Below are 14,752 nucleotides of genomic sequence, written 5' to 3'. Positions count from 1 at the left end.
GTTTGAGAGGAGTGAAATTTAAAGTTAGCTTTTAGAACTTGACTTTATTATTCTTGTTTTTCACGTATAGTGCAGCAAATAGGTTAAGATCCTAAAATTCTTTCAAGTCTGTAAGCAAGTCCTGTTTCTAATGGTGATGGCTAAATTGGAGATCAAAAAACCTACCTACTGATTATTTGGAATATTTTTGTGCAATTCACATCACACCCATCTTTATAGCCATAAATGGATTAAAGAAAGCACTTTTTGTTTTTAAAGTATTAGAATCTGTATGTGTGAAGGGGGAATTCTGACTCTGCTGGCAGAGTACCACAATGCAGAATTTGTGAGGGAAAGGGTTTTTACATAATATTGGGGTACGCTAAGAGGCTAGGGTGATAGATAATGAGTAGACAGATGTTACATAAGAAATTTTCAAATCATATATTTCCAAAATTAGCTGAACCTGGGAATTTTTTTTCTTTCCAAATTTACTCAAATCTAAGATGATCCTGAATTTAAGATGACCCCCTAATAATTTGATTCTATACATGAAAAAATGATAAACTTGTATTGAATCTAATTATTATAGGGTCATCTTTAATTCTTCCCCTCCACCATTGCAAGGCAGTCAGGGAGGTCAAGCAGTTTGCCCCCTGCTTGTGCCTTTCCTTGCCACCTCTGCTGTCTTCCTGGCTCCTTCTGCAGTCTTGGGACCTTGCTGTGCTTCTGCTCCCCCTCTTGCCCCTCTCCCCCAGCTTCTGCTTTCCCCCTTATCCCTCCTCCCCCAATCTCTGCTCCCTGCTTCCTTTACCCCAGCCTCTGCCACCCTACTCTCCCACTCCCCACCAGATCTCTCCACTTCCCTCTCCTCCATCCCCTTTCCTTCCCAGCTTCTGCTCCCCACTTCACCTTCCCACTCTTCTTTTGCACTTGCAGCCTGAGATACTGAGCCCAGACCAGCCTCCATAATAGCTATGTGTACTGCATGTTGCTGCTGTGGGTCCAGGATAGGGCTCTGCTCAGTGCCCCAGGCTGTAGTATGGATGGAGCTTGCCAGCATAGAGCACGGTTAAGTGGGGGAGGGAGAGGGGAAGGCAGTGGAGTAGAGCCTGCATGTGGGAGGAGAGATGGTAGAGTGCAGAAGCAGTGTGGGGAAGGAGCTTGCAGCAGCTGTAGCTATAACTGCAATCCTGGATAGGGGCTGGGACCTGAGCCACAGCAGCTGCCTGCCCTGCCCCCCTACCTCCCCCACTTCTCCTCATACATGGTTCTAAAATGAGGGGCTTTTTTCCTCATGTTAAATGGAGGAAAAAATTCTCATCTCAGAACTGAGTAAATACAGTGACTTAAAAGTAAAGATAAAAGCATTTATTTTTAAAAGTGACACTAAGAAAATGTTAGTGTCCATTAAAAATTAACTTCAGTGTAAACTGAAGTTAGCTAATGATACAGACAGTTCAGTAGGATTTTCAAAAATGCCTAGGCAAGTCAGTTGTCTAATTCATTGATTTAATCTAACTGCTTTTTGAAATCTAGTTGGTATAATAATTGGGTTTAGAAGACAAAATAAAGAATAACCCACTAAAACAGCTATGAAGTGATCTTGTGAATTTCTTACCTACAGGGTGTGTCTATAACAGATGCTTTACTTGAGATTAGAGCAAATTATTGCATAGTAAGCATCACCATCTACACGTGCAGAGACTTATTGTGCAGTAATCTGCTCTAATCTCATGTAAATTTGTTACCTGTAAATATAAGTAGAAAATGTACTGAGAAGTAATTATTGCACAGTATGGCACTTGTAGGTGACTGGGAGCAAATTTGCTCCCGGTCAGCTGTGTAGCAGGGGGTGGGAGATTTCTTCCTGCCCGCAGGAACTGCCTGTTGCTGCAGCAAGCTCTGTCACCAGAGCCTGATCATGAAGCTGAGTCTGAAAACAATCACCTCCCAGCCCATGCTCCGTGATTGCAGAGCTGGGGCTGAAAAGAAGCTCCCAGCCAGTTCCCAGCCCTAGTGCCATGATCATGGAGCAGGGGCTGGGAGCTCCCTGCACAGGGAGAGTTCCCTACTCAGTCTGGAGCTGGGTGGGACCTGTCTCTGTCCGGGACATTTCCCAACCAGCCCTGGGCTGCTTGGGGAATTCTGTACATGGAGCTTGGAGGTGGCTGGCATCTGTCCCATTTTGGGCAGTCCCCAGCCACCTCCAGGCTGCATATGCAGACTTCCTGTGCAGCCTAGGGCTGGCTGGGAACTGTCCTGGTCAGGGGCCAGTCCCAGCCCCATGCCCTGATCCACTGGTGGTGAAGCTAGCAGTGAGCGCCCATCTGGGTGGGGATTCCATGCTCAGCTGGGGGCATGCTGCTAGCTTCCCCACCTGTGGATTGGGTTAAGGGGCTGGAACTTGCCCCTCCCCTGCAGCTCTTTCCAAGCCCCTTGCCCTGTCCCCATCCCCCCTGGGGCAGGGAGACATTATCCCCACCTGGGTTTCAGTGGTGGTCCCCGCCCCTGCAGAAGGAAGGTCCCAGGGGCAGGGAGCAATGTCCTAGCCCCCACCAGGAGACAACTGTCCTGGCCCTGTGCTCCCTGCTGGCCTCTGGACTAGCACTGAGGGGGAGCCTAGAGTTCCCCCTGGCTGCTGCAGGGGGCTGGTGTAGGGCTGGCAGGGGCAGGAGCAGACTTGCTGCCATTGCTCCTGTTTCCCTGCGCATGTAGATGCCTGCCTGGAGTGAATTTATTCTAGAGTAAATTACTCTGGAGTAAACCAACCCCATAGCATTTGCACATGTGGATGTGTCCACAGAGGAAGAAATGACCCCTATAAAACCCTTGGATTCAGAGGTTTGTCAATACTTATTTAATATTAGTTTACCTAGATGATAGGCACTTGAGACCTCCTTTTGGATCAGATCCTCCTTCTCACCTCAATCTTGAGGCTTTAGGATAAACCATGCCTCTATAAGCTTTTGTGACCTAAAGGTTTCAAAAGATGGACTGGCTGGGCAGTCATCACATGCTTCAAGAAATTCTTACCACTCCTAAGAATGACTACAACTACCAACAGATTACAGCGTAAAGAAAAATGCTATTCTGAGTCTTTAAATATATGCGTGGATACCTATACTGAAATGCACTGCAAGAAACTTTCTTTTTTGAAAAGGTAGAAATTAATTTGTAAAATGTCTGAATATGTTTTGTAGTAGGTGTAGTCATGGGTCTTCACTCTCTGAATGCTATTTGTTCTCTGGCTTCATATAGGCATTACATTTCTATTGGAAGAATCATTGGTAGTAATAAGAAGGTCTCAACCTGGAAGATCTTCATATGCTTGTAAGTTTCCCTCCTGGTCTGGTCCAGGAGAGGAAGGGAGCAACAATGGCTACTCCTTGACTTTTTTCCAAACTAGGGACTGTCTGGTTTGCAGAAGGAGCTGGGGGCTTTGTCTTACTGGTGCCTTCCCTTCCCCTCCCAGACCAGTCTTGGAGTGTGGGGGGAGCAGGAGGCTTTGCAAACTCCCACCAGTTTCTCATTGTTTCTCCTAATGCCCAGCTGGGTAGTGTGGGTGAGGACTGCAAAGCCCTAATTGCTAGGAATCAGGCTTGGGGAGGCTGTCCCCAAACCCAGTTCCCAGCCCCTGCCAACTTCTCATTGCCACACCTGGGGGCAGGGATTGTAACACCCCAGGGGCTAGGACTGGGGCCAGGGAAGCTATTCTCCACTTTTCCTGCCTAGTTCCCAGTCTCTCATACTTTAAGCGCTGTGCGTGCTGCTCATTTGAGCAGCACATGGGGTGATTTAAAAGCTGGGGAGCTGGGACCCAGGGTTGGGGAAGTTGTCAGCAGCCCCACTTCCCTCTACTTTTAGCTGTAAAGTGATTTAAGACAACGGGGGACTGTGTATTTACAGCTTGCCTCCTTCCCAGACAGGGGAGAGAACAGGTTGTCAAGTAATGGGCTTCCCTAAGGGCAAGGGAGGCCCAGGGAGCAGCCCTCCAGTGCCCCCTGGCTGGAGAGCTTGCCTGTGTAGCTCTCCATGCAAGGGGCTTCTACACAACTCCCAGGCTATTTTTTGACTGGTAAGAATTTTGAAGAAATTCTTACCAGTAGAAATGAGTGCCTGTACATGGCCTTTGTCTCTGTTCGGCTCATCCAAAGTCCAGGCAATCAGCATCTTCTGATGGGCTTCTTTAATTTTGTGGATTAGACCCAATATCAGCAATATAAATACTTCATGGACATCAGCTATGGAGTTAAAAAGGATCTCAAGCTTATAGTTTCATAGTTTCTAGGGTCGGAAGGGACCTGAGCAGATCATCTAGTCTGACCTCCTGCCATGGCAGGAAAGGATACTGGGGTCAAACGAGCCCAGCAAGATGAGCATCTAACCTCCTCTTAAACACCCACAGGGTAGAAGCCTGCACCACTTCTTTTGGAAGTTGGTTCCAGACCCTAGCAACCCTGACCGTGAAGTAGCGCCTCCTGATATCTAACCTAAACCTACCCTCTGCCAGCTTGTGACCGTTATTCCTGGTCACTCCTGGCGGTGCTCGGGGGAACAGTGACTCCCCCAATGCCTGCTGATCCCCCCTGACTAGTTTATAACAGGCTACAAGATCCCCCCTCAGCCTTCTCTTTTGGAGGCTGAACAGGTTGAGGTCCCGCAGCCTGTCCTCATAGGGCCTGCCCTGTTGTCCCCTGATCATACGAGTGGCCTCCTCTGGACCCTCTCCATGCTGTCGACATCCCTCTTGAAGTGCGGCGCCCAGAACTGGATGCAATACTCCAGCTGCGGCCTGACCAGTGCCACATAGAGGGGGAGGATCACCTGCTTGGACCTGCTCAAGATGCATCTGTGGTTGCATGACAAGGTGCAGTTGGCCTTCCTTACTGCCTCCTCACACTGCCAGCCCATGTTCATCTTGGAGTCAATGATGACCCCCAGATCCCTTTCCGCCTCCGTGGTGACAAGAGGGGAGTTCCCCAACCTGTAGGTATGGTGCCGGTTGTTCCTCCTGAGGTGAATCACCGTGCACTTGTCTGTGTTGAAACCCATCCTATTCTCGTCCGCCCACCCTTGTAACCTGTCTAGGTCTTATTGTAGCCAGTTGAATCCTTCCAGTGTGCCCACGTCCCCCCACATCTTAGTGTCATCAGCAAATTTGAACAGGGTGCTTTTTACCCCCTCATCCAAATCGCTGATGAAGATGTCGAACAGTGCGGGCCTGAGGACCGAGCCCTGCGGAACCCCACTGCCCACGTCCTTCCAGGTTGAGAAGGACCCATCCACTACCACCCTCTTGATGCAGCCCTCCAGCCAGTTGGCGACCCATTTGACTGTGTGGGTGTCTACACCACAGCCCCCCAGTTTCTTAATGAGAACGGGGTGAGGGACAGTCTCGAAAGCCTTCCAGAAGTCCAGGAAGATTATATCCACTGCTACCCCTGCATCTAATGATCTGGTGATCTGATCGTAAAAGGCCACCAGGTTGGTCTGACAGGACCTGCCACTGATGAACCCATGTTAGTTGCCCCTAAGCATGCAGTCCCCTGCTGGCCCCTCCTGGATGTGTGGCCGCATAATTTTCTCAAACAGCTTGCCTAGGATCGAGGTAAGACTAACCGGCCTATAGTTTCCCGGGTCCTCCTTCCTGCCTTTTTTGAAGATGGGGACCACGTTGGCCCTCTTCCAGTCCTCCGGTACCTCACCAGAGCACCACAAGTGCTCGTAAAGTTGTGCCAGGGGACTTGCAATGACCTCGGCCAGTTCCTTTAGAACTCTAAGGTGGAGATCATCCGGACCGGCTGACTTGAATACGTCCAACCCCTCCAGAAGCTCCCTAACTAAATCCTCACTAACCCGTGGCCCCGGTGTGCCTCCCCTGGGACCTGAGGGGGGCCCAGCAGGGAGGTGGCTGTTCTGGTCCCTACTTAGGAAGACGGAGGCAAAGAAATCTTTAAACATGTTAGCTTTGCCATCTGGTATGATGACCAAGTTTCCCATCGCGTCCTGCCCCCACATTACCTGGGACCTTCTTTTTACCCCCTATGTATTTAAAAAAGGACTTCTTATTGTCCTTAATCTGGGAAGCTAGTCCCAGTTCCATCTCTGCCTTGGCCTTCCTAACTACCCCCCTACATCCCCAAGCAACTACAGAATAGTCCTCCCTGGTGATGACCCCTTCTTTCCATTGGGTGTAAGCCTCCTTTTTAGCAAGGAGACATTCCCAGATGCTTTTGGTGAGCCATGGAGGCTTGTGTGCTCTCCTGCTCCCTTTGATCCTCGTTGGGATTACCTTCCTTTGGGCTTGGAGGATCGTCTCCTTAAGGAGCGACCACTCTCCTTGGACACCTGGCTCCCCTCCCCTCCGGGACCTCAGCGCTTCTCCAACTGTCCTCCTTAGCTCGTTGAAGTCTGCCGTCCTAAAATCTAGGGCCGCTGCCTTACTGCATGCCTTTGCCACCTTGCGCTGGATGGTGAATTCCAGCAGGCGATGTTCGCTGTCGCCCAGGTGGTCGAGTACCCGCAGCCCCCCTCATCAGGTCATCACCCGTGGCCAGCACTAGGTCCAACAAGGCACCTCCTGGGTTAGATGGAGGTCCTGCACTCTGGCCAAGAACCTACGTGAGCGTTCAGATCTGGCTGACTGTTCTTCCCAGCAGATGTCTGGGAAGTTCAGGTCCCCCATGACTACCACATTCTTAGCCTTCACTACCTCTGTGAGCTGACCCAAGAATTCCCGGTCAAGCTCTTCTCCCTGGTTGGGAGGTCTGTAGTAGACTCCCACCATTAAGTCTCTTTCCCCTCTACTGCCTTGTACTCTAACCCAAAGCACTTCAGAGTGCCCCTCCCCTGACTCCTTGCTAATTGATGAGGATGTGTATTCCTCCTTAATATAGAGCACCACACCCCCACCTCTCTTTCCTATCCTGTCCCTCCTGTACAGCCTATAGCCCTTGACATTCACTGCCCAGTCATGCGTTGCATCCCACCACGTTTCCGTAATCCCCACTATGTCCAGGCTGGTGTCAGCCAGTAGGAGGGTGAGTTCTTCCTGGTTGTTGCCCATACTACGAGCGTTCGTGTAGAGGCATTTGAGGCCTCCTGTGGGTGTGTGTACTGACCCCCTAGTCCCAGCGTTACCCTGGCCCCTATCTCTTACCTGTTTATTTGCTTCGCTCATTGGTCTGGGCTGGGCTGTAGTTGTGGGTGCTGTTTGGTCTGGCAGTCTGATGTTTCCTCTGCCCTCATCTTCCCCTTCCCCCAACGAGCCTATGGATGAGGGTATTCAGTTAGACTCTGAGACAGGGAAATGTTTTATTTTTTCTGGTGTCCAATATTTTTGCTGATTGTTGGAATTTAGATGACCATGTTAGCAATTTTACTATTTTTTAAAATTAAATTCAGAGACTAATAGTGGTTATACAGTTACTTTAACAAATGTTTTAAATAGAGGTGCACTGATACATTGGTCTGATATTGGATTGGCACTGATATACAGAAAATTGACTGTATACAGAAATTGGCTTTTTTTGTCTGATGCTGCCGATATTATGGCCCATATATGCCCTGTCATGTGCACAGCTGCAGCATGCATGGGGCCAGAAGCGCAGCCTGGCAGCTTGGAGAGCTGCATCCAGCTGGTAAGTCTGTTCTGGTAGAAGGGAGGGGGAAGGGAAGGGGCATAAGGGGGCAGATTGAGACCCCTGTGGTGAGGGAGGTAGTGGGACTGGGAGGCTGGGGCAGGCGCTGCCCAGCCAGGACAGCGCAGTCCAGCCCTGCCAAGCCCCTACTGGGAAGAGCTTGGCGCAGCCCCTGACCCCAGCCCGCAGCAGCAGCTTACCCCAAACGCAGATCCAGGGGCAAACAGCCCCCATGTCCTTCTGGGGTGCACACAGGAGTTGCTTCCTCCTCCCTATGCCCCCAGACAAGATGTGGCTCCATCCTGTGCCCCGCCCTGGCTGGGCAACACCTGCCCCAGCCCCTGCACCACTCCTTCCCTCATGGCAGGGTGCTCAATCTGCCTCCCCCCACATCCCTTCCCTTCCCCCACCCCTTCCACCACAACAGACTTACCAGCCAGACACTGCTCTTCAAGCTGCTGGGCTGTGTATCAGAAATTAGATCTGTATTGGCCAATATGCCTCCTTAAAAATTGGCTATTGGTATTGGCCCGAAAAATCTCTATCAGTGGACCCCTAGTTTTAAAAAGAAAGGAAATACCAACTGCATGCCATAATACATGGCTATGATACAGTACTTACAGTTACAAATAAGCTAGCAAGAAAGAAAATTTTAGCTGTCCCATTCTGGTTAATATCAGTAGGTTCAGCTCATGCTAGTGAAGAACAGGACTCTCTTGCTTTGTTTTATGTGTTTAGGGTTTTAATTGTATCGTGTTCTTCTGAAGTGTTTGTTTTTAGAATTGATCTGATCTCGCTCAAAAGGTTTCATACATACCTATTTTTTTTCCCCAAAAACTTGTACTTTGTTATTGGTGGGCTTTTCTAGATGCACTCAAGTCAAATGGTAGCATGACAGTCTTTTTACTATCATCTACTGCCTTTTTATGTTAGTATCTATATAGTAGAGCCCTTCCTTGGTCTGAGCCTTTTACCCCAACATTAGCACTTTTAAGGTGCAACATGCTACATCGCCATATGGCGTGCTATAGCAGTGTAGTGATCACATGTGTCTACACGTGACTGGCAGCTATGTTGCTGTAGCAGCACACTCCCCTGGTATAGCATGCTGCAAATCTAACCATGTGGTGTGCGCATAGTGCAGTAACCATCTATACTGCGCCATGCTTTAGTACTTCCAAAAGGAAGTACTAATGCATGCCATAGCAATGTCATCATACAGTGACATGGAGACACACCCTTACTCTCTCTATTTTGGTCTTTTTCATTGCTTGTATCATGGATTTCTGGAGGTTTGTTCATACTTGTATACAAGAAATTCTTAAACATACAATTACATATTATATATTAAATTTTCTTGACATGTTAAACTTGATTCCTATGCTGATTTGCTTCTTTTACCTCCCTTCCTCTCTTTTTCATCAGAATAAAGTGATATGCTGAAGTTGCTATATGAAGGTCGTTTTTAGTTTCATCCTCTTATTTGAATTAGTAATGAGCCCCTATTTCTGTTCTAATCTTTAATCAGATAAGGAAGGGAAATAGTAATTTCACACTGTGAAAAAGAATCTTGCTTCTCTTTGGCATGGACCAGGAAGATTTTTGGACAACTTACTTTTAATATGGAAATTTCAGATATCAAAGGCTACCCATGCTTCAAGTTTATGAGCTCCCTTCTAGAGTTGCACCTGAAAGTCATACTCCGCAAGCAGGATATCTTTTTCTTTACTATTATTAAATATCCATTGCGGTGACTGAGTAATGTCATGCAGAAAAACTCTGAGACCAGGTGGAACACAGAGAAGAATTTTAAAAAGAAGTTATGTTAACTAAAATTTACAATGTAAGGTTTAGAGCTTGCTTATTTTGAAGATTCTCTTTCTTCCTCCATTTCATTTCTCCTTCATACCTGGATTTATTCATTGATTTATTATAACCATTCATCATTAAATCTGAGCTCAGCAAGACTCCATCCACTGTTGAATTTTTGCGCTTATATAACGCTTGGAATTTTGCACTATATAATAACTGAATTTAATTTAAATTCCTAGAGAATATTTTGATTTTTGTAACTTAAATAGTAAAAGCAGAGAGAGATTAAAAGTGTAAAATAATGCTATTAAAGTAAGAATGTCAGGGTATTTTAAAATAAGATTCTGGGAAGATTGATAATCTATTTTAAATGCAAAATTTTAACAGTTAACCTCTGATAGGTTTTACTCAAAATGGTGAACTTTATAATCAACATTTCTTTGCTACTGATGTATATAATTTATGTCATCTGAAAAATCAGCTCTGTATATGCACAAGCATTAACACTGTTTAATTTATAAACATGCATCTTTATAGAGTGTGTTTTTATTAGCCAGTAATATAAATGGAAACAACTTCTGGTCATATGAAGAAAAGGATGACCAAAAAGACTCTAGTAAACTTGATAACCCTATGTAATTGTTAGTGCTTTGCCGCAGTTGCAAGAACTGCTCTAGTTTTGATTTCAAGAAATTTTTAATATATAGATTGAATGATTTTTTACATTCAGTTTAAGTTAATTTTATTGTTATAACATCATATCCTTGCTGTGCTGTACAACAAACATTGCAGAACTAGTAGACCTTTTCTGTCTTTAACTTAATTGAACTTAATTACATTATACCGGTGATTTTGTATGAAAATATGTAGAGCTTCAGGAATGAATAAAAATGCATAATGCCATGTTTCTAAGTAACTGATGAGCTTTGATTATTAACCATACAACTATTAGGAATGTATATTTTTTGATGTACATTATTTTAAAAGGCTTTTTTAATGAATATGGGGAAAATCTGTGAAATATGCAGCTATCAATATAATTTATATTTTGCCTTTGATATAATCTGAAATTAGTACTATAGACTATAATAATTATAGACAGTTTTTGGGGTGTAAATCCAGCCTTAATTAGGCAGAATTCCTACTGATTCTGACTATATTTTGATTAAAAAATTAAGATTTAGTCATAATAGAGTACAAAACCATTTTACATAGCTGAAGTATAGTGAATACAAAATATTTTATAATATGTGTAGAAATATCTAATAATATGGAAGAGCCATAGTCAAATCAGTTGGGATATTTTTTATTGAGTGCTGGATTTACAGTTTTCTGATTTTCTTTACTTTGAGTAGAGTAACCATAAGTTTAGATGTATATATTTAAATGCTCCTAGGTTGTTATGTAATACAATAAAATTACATTTTCTGTTGAAGGTACATTATGTTGAATTCAGTTTTTTCTGTTGAATCTCCTTTGCTTGCATCTGATTTTTCTTTCTGTTGATTTTGCTTCATTTTTTCATTTACCATGCTGTTCAGTTTTTGGATGCCAGGAGAACAAAGGTTTGTTCACTATTTGCAGTCAATTTGTTTTTCCAAACACAGTATTGCTTATTGCGTACTTTTTATTTGCTTAGTAGATGCATAGTAATCCTGTTTGCTAAACTCATTCATACCTTTATTTCCAATAAATAATAAAAATAATTTACCCTATTTTATAGTGAACTTTGATTTGCATTTTTCAATGAACATTGGACAAAATAGAAGGTAGAATTTAGAAAACATGGAATACTGAGTCTTCAAGTTTTATAGATGCATAAAAAATTCAATATTAGATGTATGCCTTTGAAACTTTTGAAATAGTTCACTGCCTAGTTTTAGGATGGTTTGTTTTGTTTACTATTAATTTTACCTGTAACTGATGTGTGTGTGTGTGCATGCACATGTATGCACACATGTGCTTGCATAAATGTTTTATATTTTCCAGAAGCACTTGAAAAACTTCACTACAAATATTTTATCACTTGTGTATTAGGTATTTTATACAGTCATGCAGTGCACTGTCACTACTGATTCTTCTAAATTTTGTGATGTTAAATAACAGTAATGTAACCAAAGGCAAGTTACATTCATATCTTTTATTGATGTCTTGTATTTCAGCACCTGCAAATGACAATCCAGGCACTTCAAGATGAGCTTCGAACCCAGAGAGACCTTAATCACCTTCTTCAACAAGAAAGTGGAAACCGTGGTGCTGAGCATTTTACTATTGAGCTTACAGAGGAAAATTTCCGAAGACTTCAAGCAGAACATGACAGACAGGCTAAAGAGCTCTTTCTTTTGAGAAAAACTCTAGAAGAAATGGAATTGAGAATTGAAACACAAAAGCAGACGCTAAATGCCAGAGATGAGTCAATAAAAAAGCTCCTAGAAATGTTGCAAAGCAAAGGTTTGCCGTCCAAAGGAATGGAAGATGACAATGAAAGAACTCGAAGGATGGCAGAGGCTGAATCTCAGGTTAATCATTTAGAAGTGATTTTAGACCAGAAAGAGAAGGAAAACATACATCTTCGAGAGGTAAGAAAATCACCATCTAATTTTTTTCTGATAAAAAGGTACTGTCAAGATACTGTAGTAAGTTGCAAGTCTATTTTCAACTTTGGAAACTTGAAATTGATATCAATTCCAGTCTGATTTTTCTTGCATTATCCCCACCCCGCTCCTAGGAAACCTCTATTTTCAGATTCTTCCAACTCATAAAAATGGATGCATCAAGAGTTATATATATCCTGAAAACAGGTATCAGAAAAATGAGGTCACTTTTATGTTTATTCCTTTTGACAGTGTCTTTTTAATCACAAAGCCACATTTCGTATGAAAAATGAAGTTTATGACAACTGCTAATATTGCAATCAAAGTATGAGGAAGAAATATAAATTTCCTTACACATAAGAAGCTAGAAATTAGAGTAAAATGATTTGGGCTTACTTATACTTTTGTATTTAAGATGTTCCATTTGGAATTTTTCATTGTTCATGGAAACATGCTTAGACACCAATGCATGTGTGTTCCTTAATGCATTTACAATGGCGGTCTCTAACTTTTTGCATAAATCAACCTCTTTGCTACAGTAGAACATTAGCTGTACCAGCCAGTTTATATCTATTTGTGTTCAAATGTTAGTGTTTTACCCTGAAGCAGATGTTGGGCTTATTAAGTGCCTACTCTCACAACAGCACTGGTTTGTACTTTAGTTTGGATCATAGATAATTGGGCAGGAGATGAGAAGCAGCATAGAGGTTAATGACTGAAGTAAGGACAGTAGCCAGGCTGTCCAAGTTCTGTGCGACTGGGAGCCACAGGACTCCCAGCCACATACTGCTTGGGCTTCTTGCCGCACCATGCAAGTACCCTTTGCCCCACTGGGGCCCTGACACATGTGCAACATCTGTCCCACCCCCTGCAGCACATGGGCCTCCAAAGTGCTGCACAATCTCTGCTTCTGCATCTCATGGGCCCCCAATGGCACTACACTGCGTGGATCCCCCCACACAACACTCCCACTCCTCTCACCTAGTAGCTGGTAACTCTCACTGCATTGCATCAGCCCAAGTGCCACACAGGGTCCCCAGATCCCAAGGACTCCTGCAACAGCAGCAAAAAGCAGAGGGGAGTGGCATTCAGAGCAGGAGCCCAGGGTCTGCAGTTTAACCCTCCAGGGGTCACATGCAGCTTGTGGGCCATCAGTTGGACAGACCTGGACTAGAGCATGCAAAACTAATTGCAAAATATGATGTACCAGTATTGAGACCATTATCAGATGTCAGGAATCACTCTTATGCATGGTTAAGAATACTTGGCTAAATATCAGCTTTGCTGCTTTGAAACTGAAAGAGAATGTTACGTGGTCTCTACAGAACATAGGTCAGAAGTTCTTATTGCCTTTGTCACAGAATAATTGCTTTATATTTAGTTTACAACTTTTGCAATAATTGGAAGGAACAAGGAGAAAGGCATTTTTAAAACTCTCTTTTATGTTTTCCTTTTTTCCATTTTTCTTTTACAATGTAGCCACTTTCCTTCCGAAGACCACAAATAGGCAATTTGTCCATGAGAAGAGGTGACTTGGTCTTCACCAGTTCCCCAAACCAAGCGGAACTCAGACAATTCTGACATCAAAAATATGTTTAGTGATTTTTAACGCAACATAGATTTTTACATGAGACTGAGTTTATTGGTCATATGATCTCTATATATTCTCTATTCTAGTGGTATTTATGATCCATCTGTATATGAAATCTCACAGGGCACGTTCTTATATATTTATAGTTCAAGCCCTTTTTATTTCTCTTTTTGGAATGTGGTATCTCTTTAGGGAGGGGTGAGTAAAGTTTTGCCCTCTAGTCTGTTGTTTCACGTAAAAAGCACATAGTCTTTTTCTGAGGCAAAATTCTCATTTAAATCAATGTTATCTGTTAGTAAAGTCTGAAAGTTAATGGACTGTTAGTAAAGTCTGAAAGTTAATGGAAAGTTGAAAGGATTTCTAGGAGAAAATTTGATTCCATTTGTCATACAGAACCTTCTGTATGGTGCAATTTAGCTTCTTGGTTTTGATCTGCTTTTCTCTGAAGAGCTTATTCTGATTATTATAAGGTTACATGATTTATTATTAATGTTGGTCCTCTATTTTATATTCTGGAACTTAGAAATCAATGTCATGTAGGTATCCACATCCTGATTTCAGTTTTGGTCTCATACTGGTTTTGGATAGAAAGCTGTGTGCATTAGTTTAATTGAGATGACACTTGATATGCAATACATTCTTGTATATTTATTAGAAGAGAGGGTTGACTTATCTCTGATCTGCAGGCAAAACTGGGGGAGTTCCTGTTAACCTATAGAACTTATTTAAATAAATGCTAGTGTTGTTGGGGTTTTTGCCATTTGGTGCAGTCTCCAGTGTTATAAAAAGGAATTGTTATGTTTGAATAGTTATAGCAAGTTTACCCAGGGCATGCCTACATGAGATGCTTAACTGTGTAGTAACATAGTTTACTGAGCAGTGAGTGTATATGCCTACATGTGCACATGTTTACTACACAATTAACCCCACTAATTGCGAGTAAATTTGCTACCTGGAAACGCAGTAGAAAATTTAGTTTTGATTAGTAACGATGCAGTAGCACTCATGTACATGCCTGACTGGGATCAAATCTGCTCTTGGTTAGCTGTCCACTCAGGCAGGAGATTGCTCCCTGCCCCAAGGAGCTGCAGGCTGCCAGGGTAGGCTCTGCCACTGGATCCCGGGCAGGGACT

General features: G+C 43.7%; 1 protein-coding gene across 1 annotated transcript in view; it reads left to right on the top strand.

Moving 5' to 3' along the window:
* ERC2 (ELKS/RAB6-interacting/CAST family member 2) overlaps positions 1 to 14,752 on the top strand; it is a 1,102,519-nt gene that overhangs the window by 173,843 nt on the left and 913,924 nt on the right. The window contains exon 3 of the mRNA XM_090022087.1: positions 11,597 to 12,013. Coding sequence (XP_089878213.1) covers positions 11,597 to 12,013 — 417 coding nt within the window. The remainder of the gene's footprint in view (positions 1 to 11,596; positions 12,014 to 14,752) is intronic.

Source organism: Crocodylus siamensis, chromosome 11 (assembly GCF_052110815.1).
Source record: "Crocodylus siamensis isolate JL-2025a chromosome 11, ASM5211081v1, whole genome shotgun sequence".
Classification (NCBI taxonomy): Eukaryota; Metazoa; Chordata; order Crocodylia; family Crocodylidae; genus Crocodylus; species Crocodylus siamensis.
Note: the sequence above shows the minus strand (reverse complement) of the source record. Positions and strands in the feature narration are given on the sequence as shown.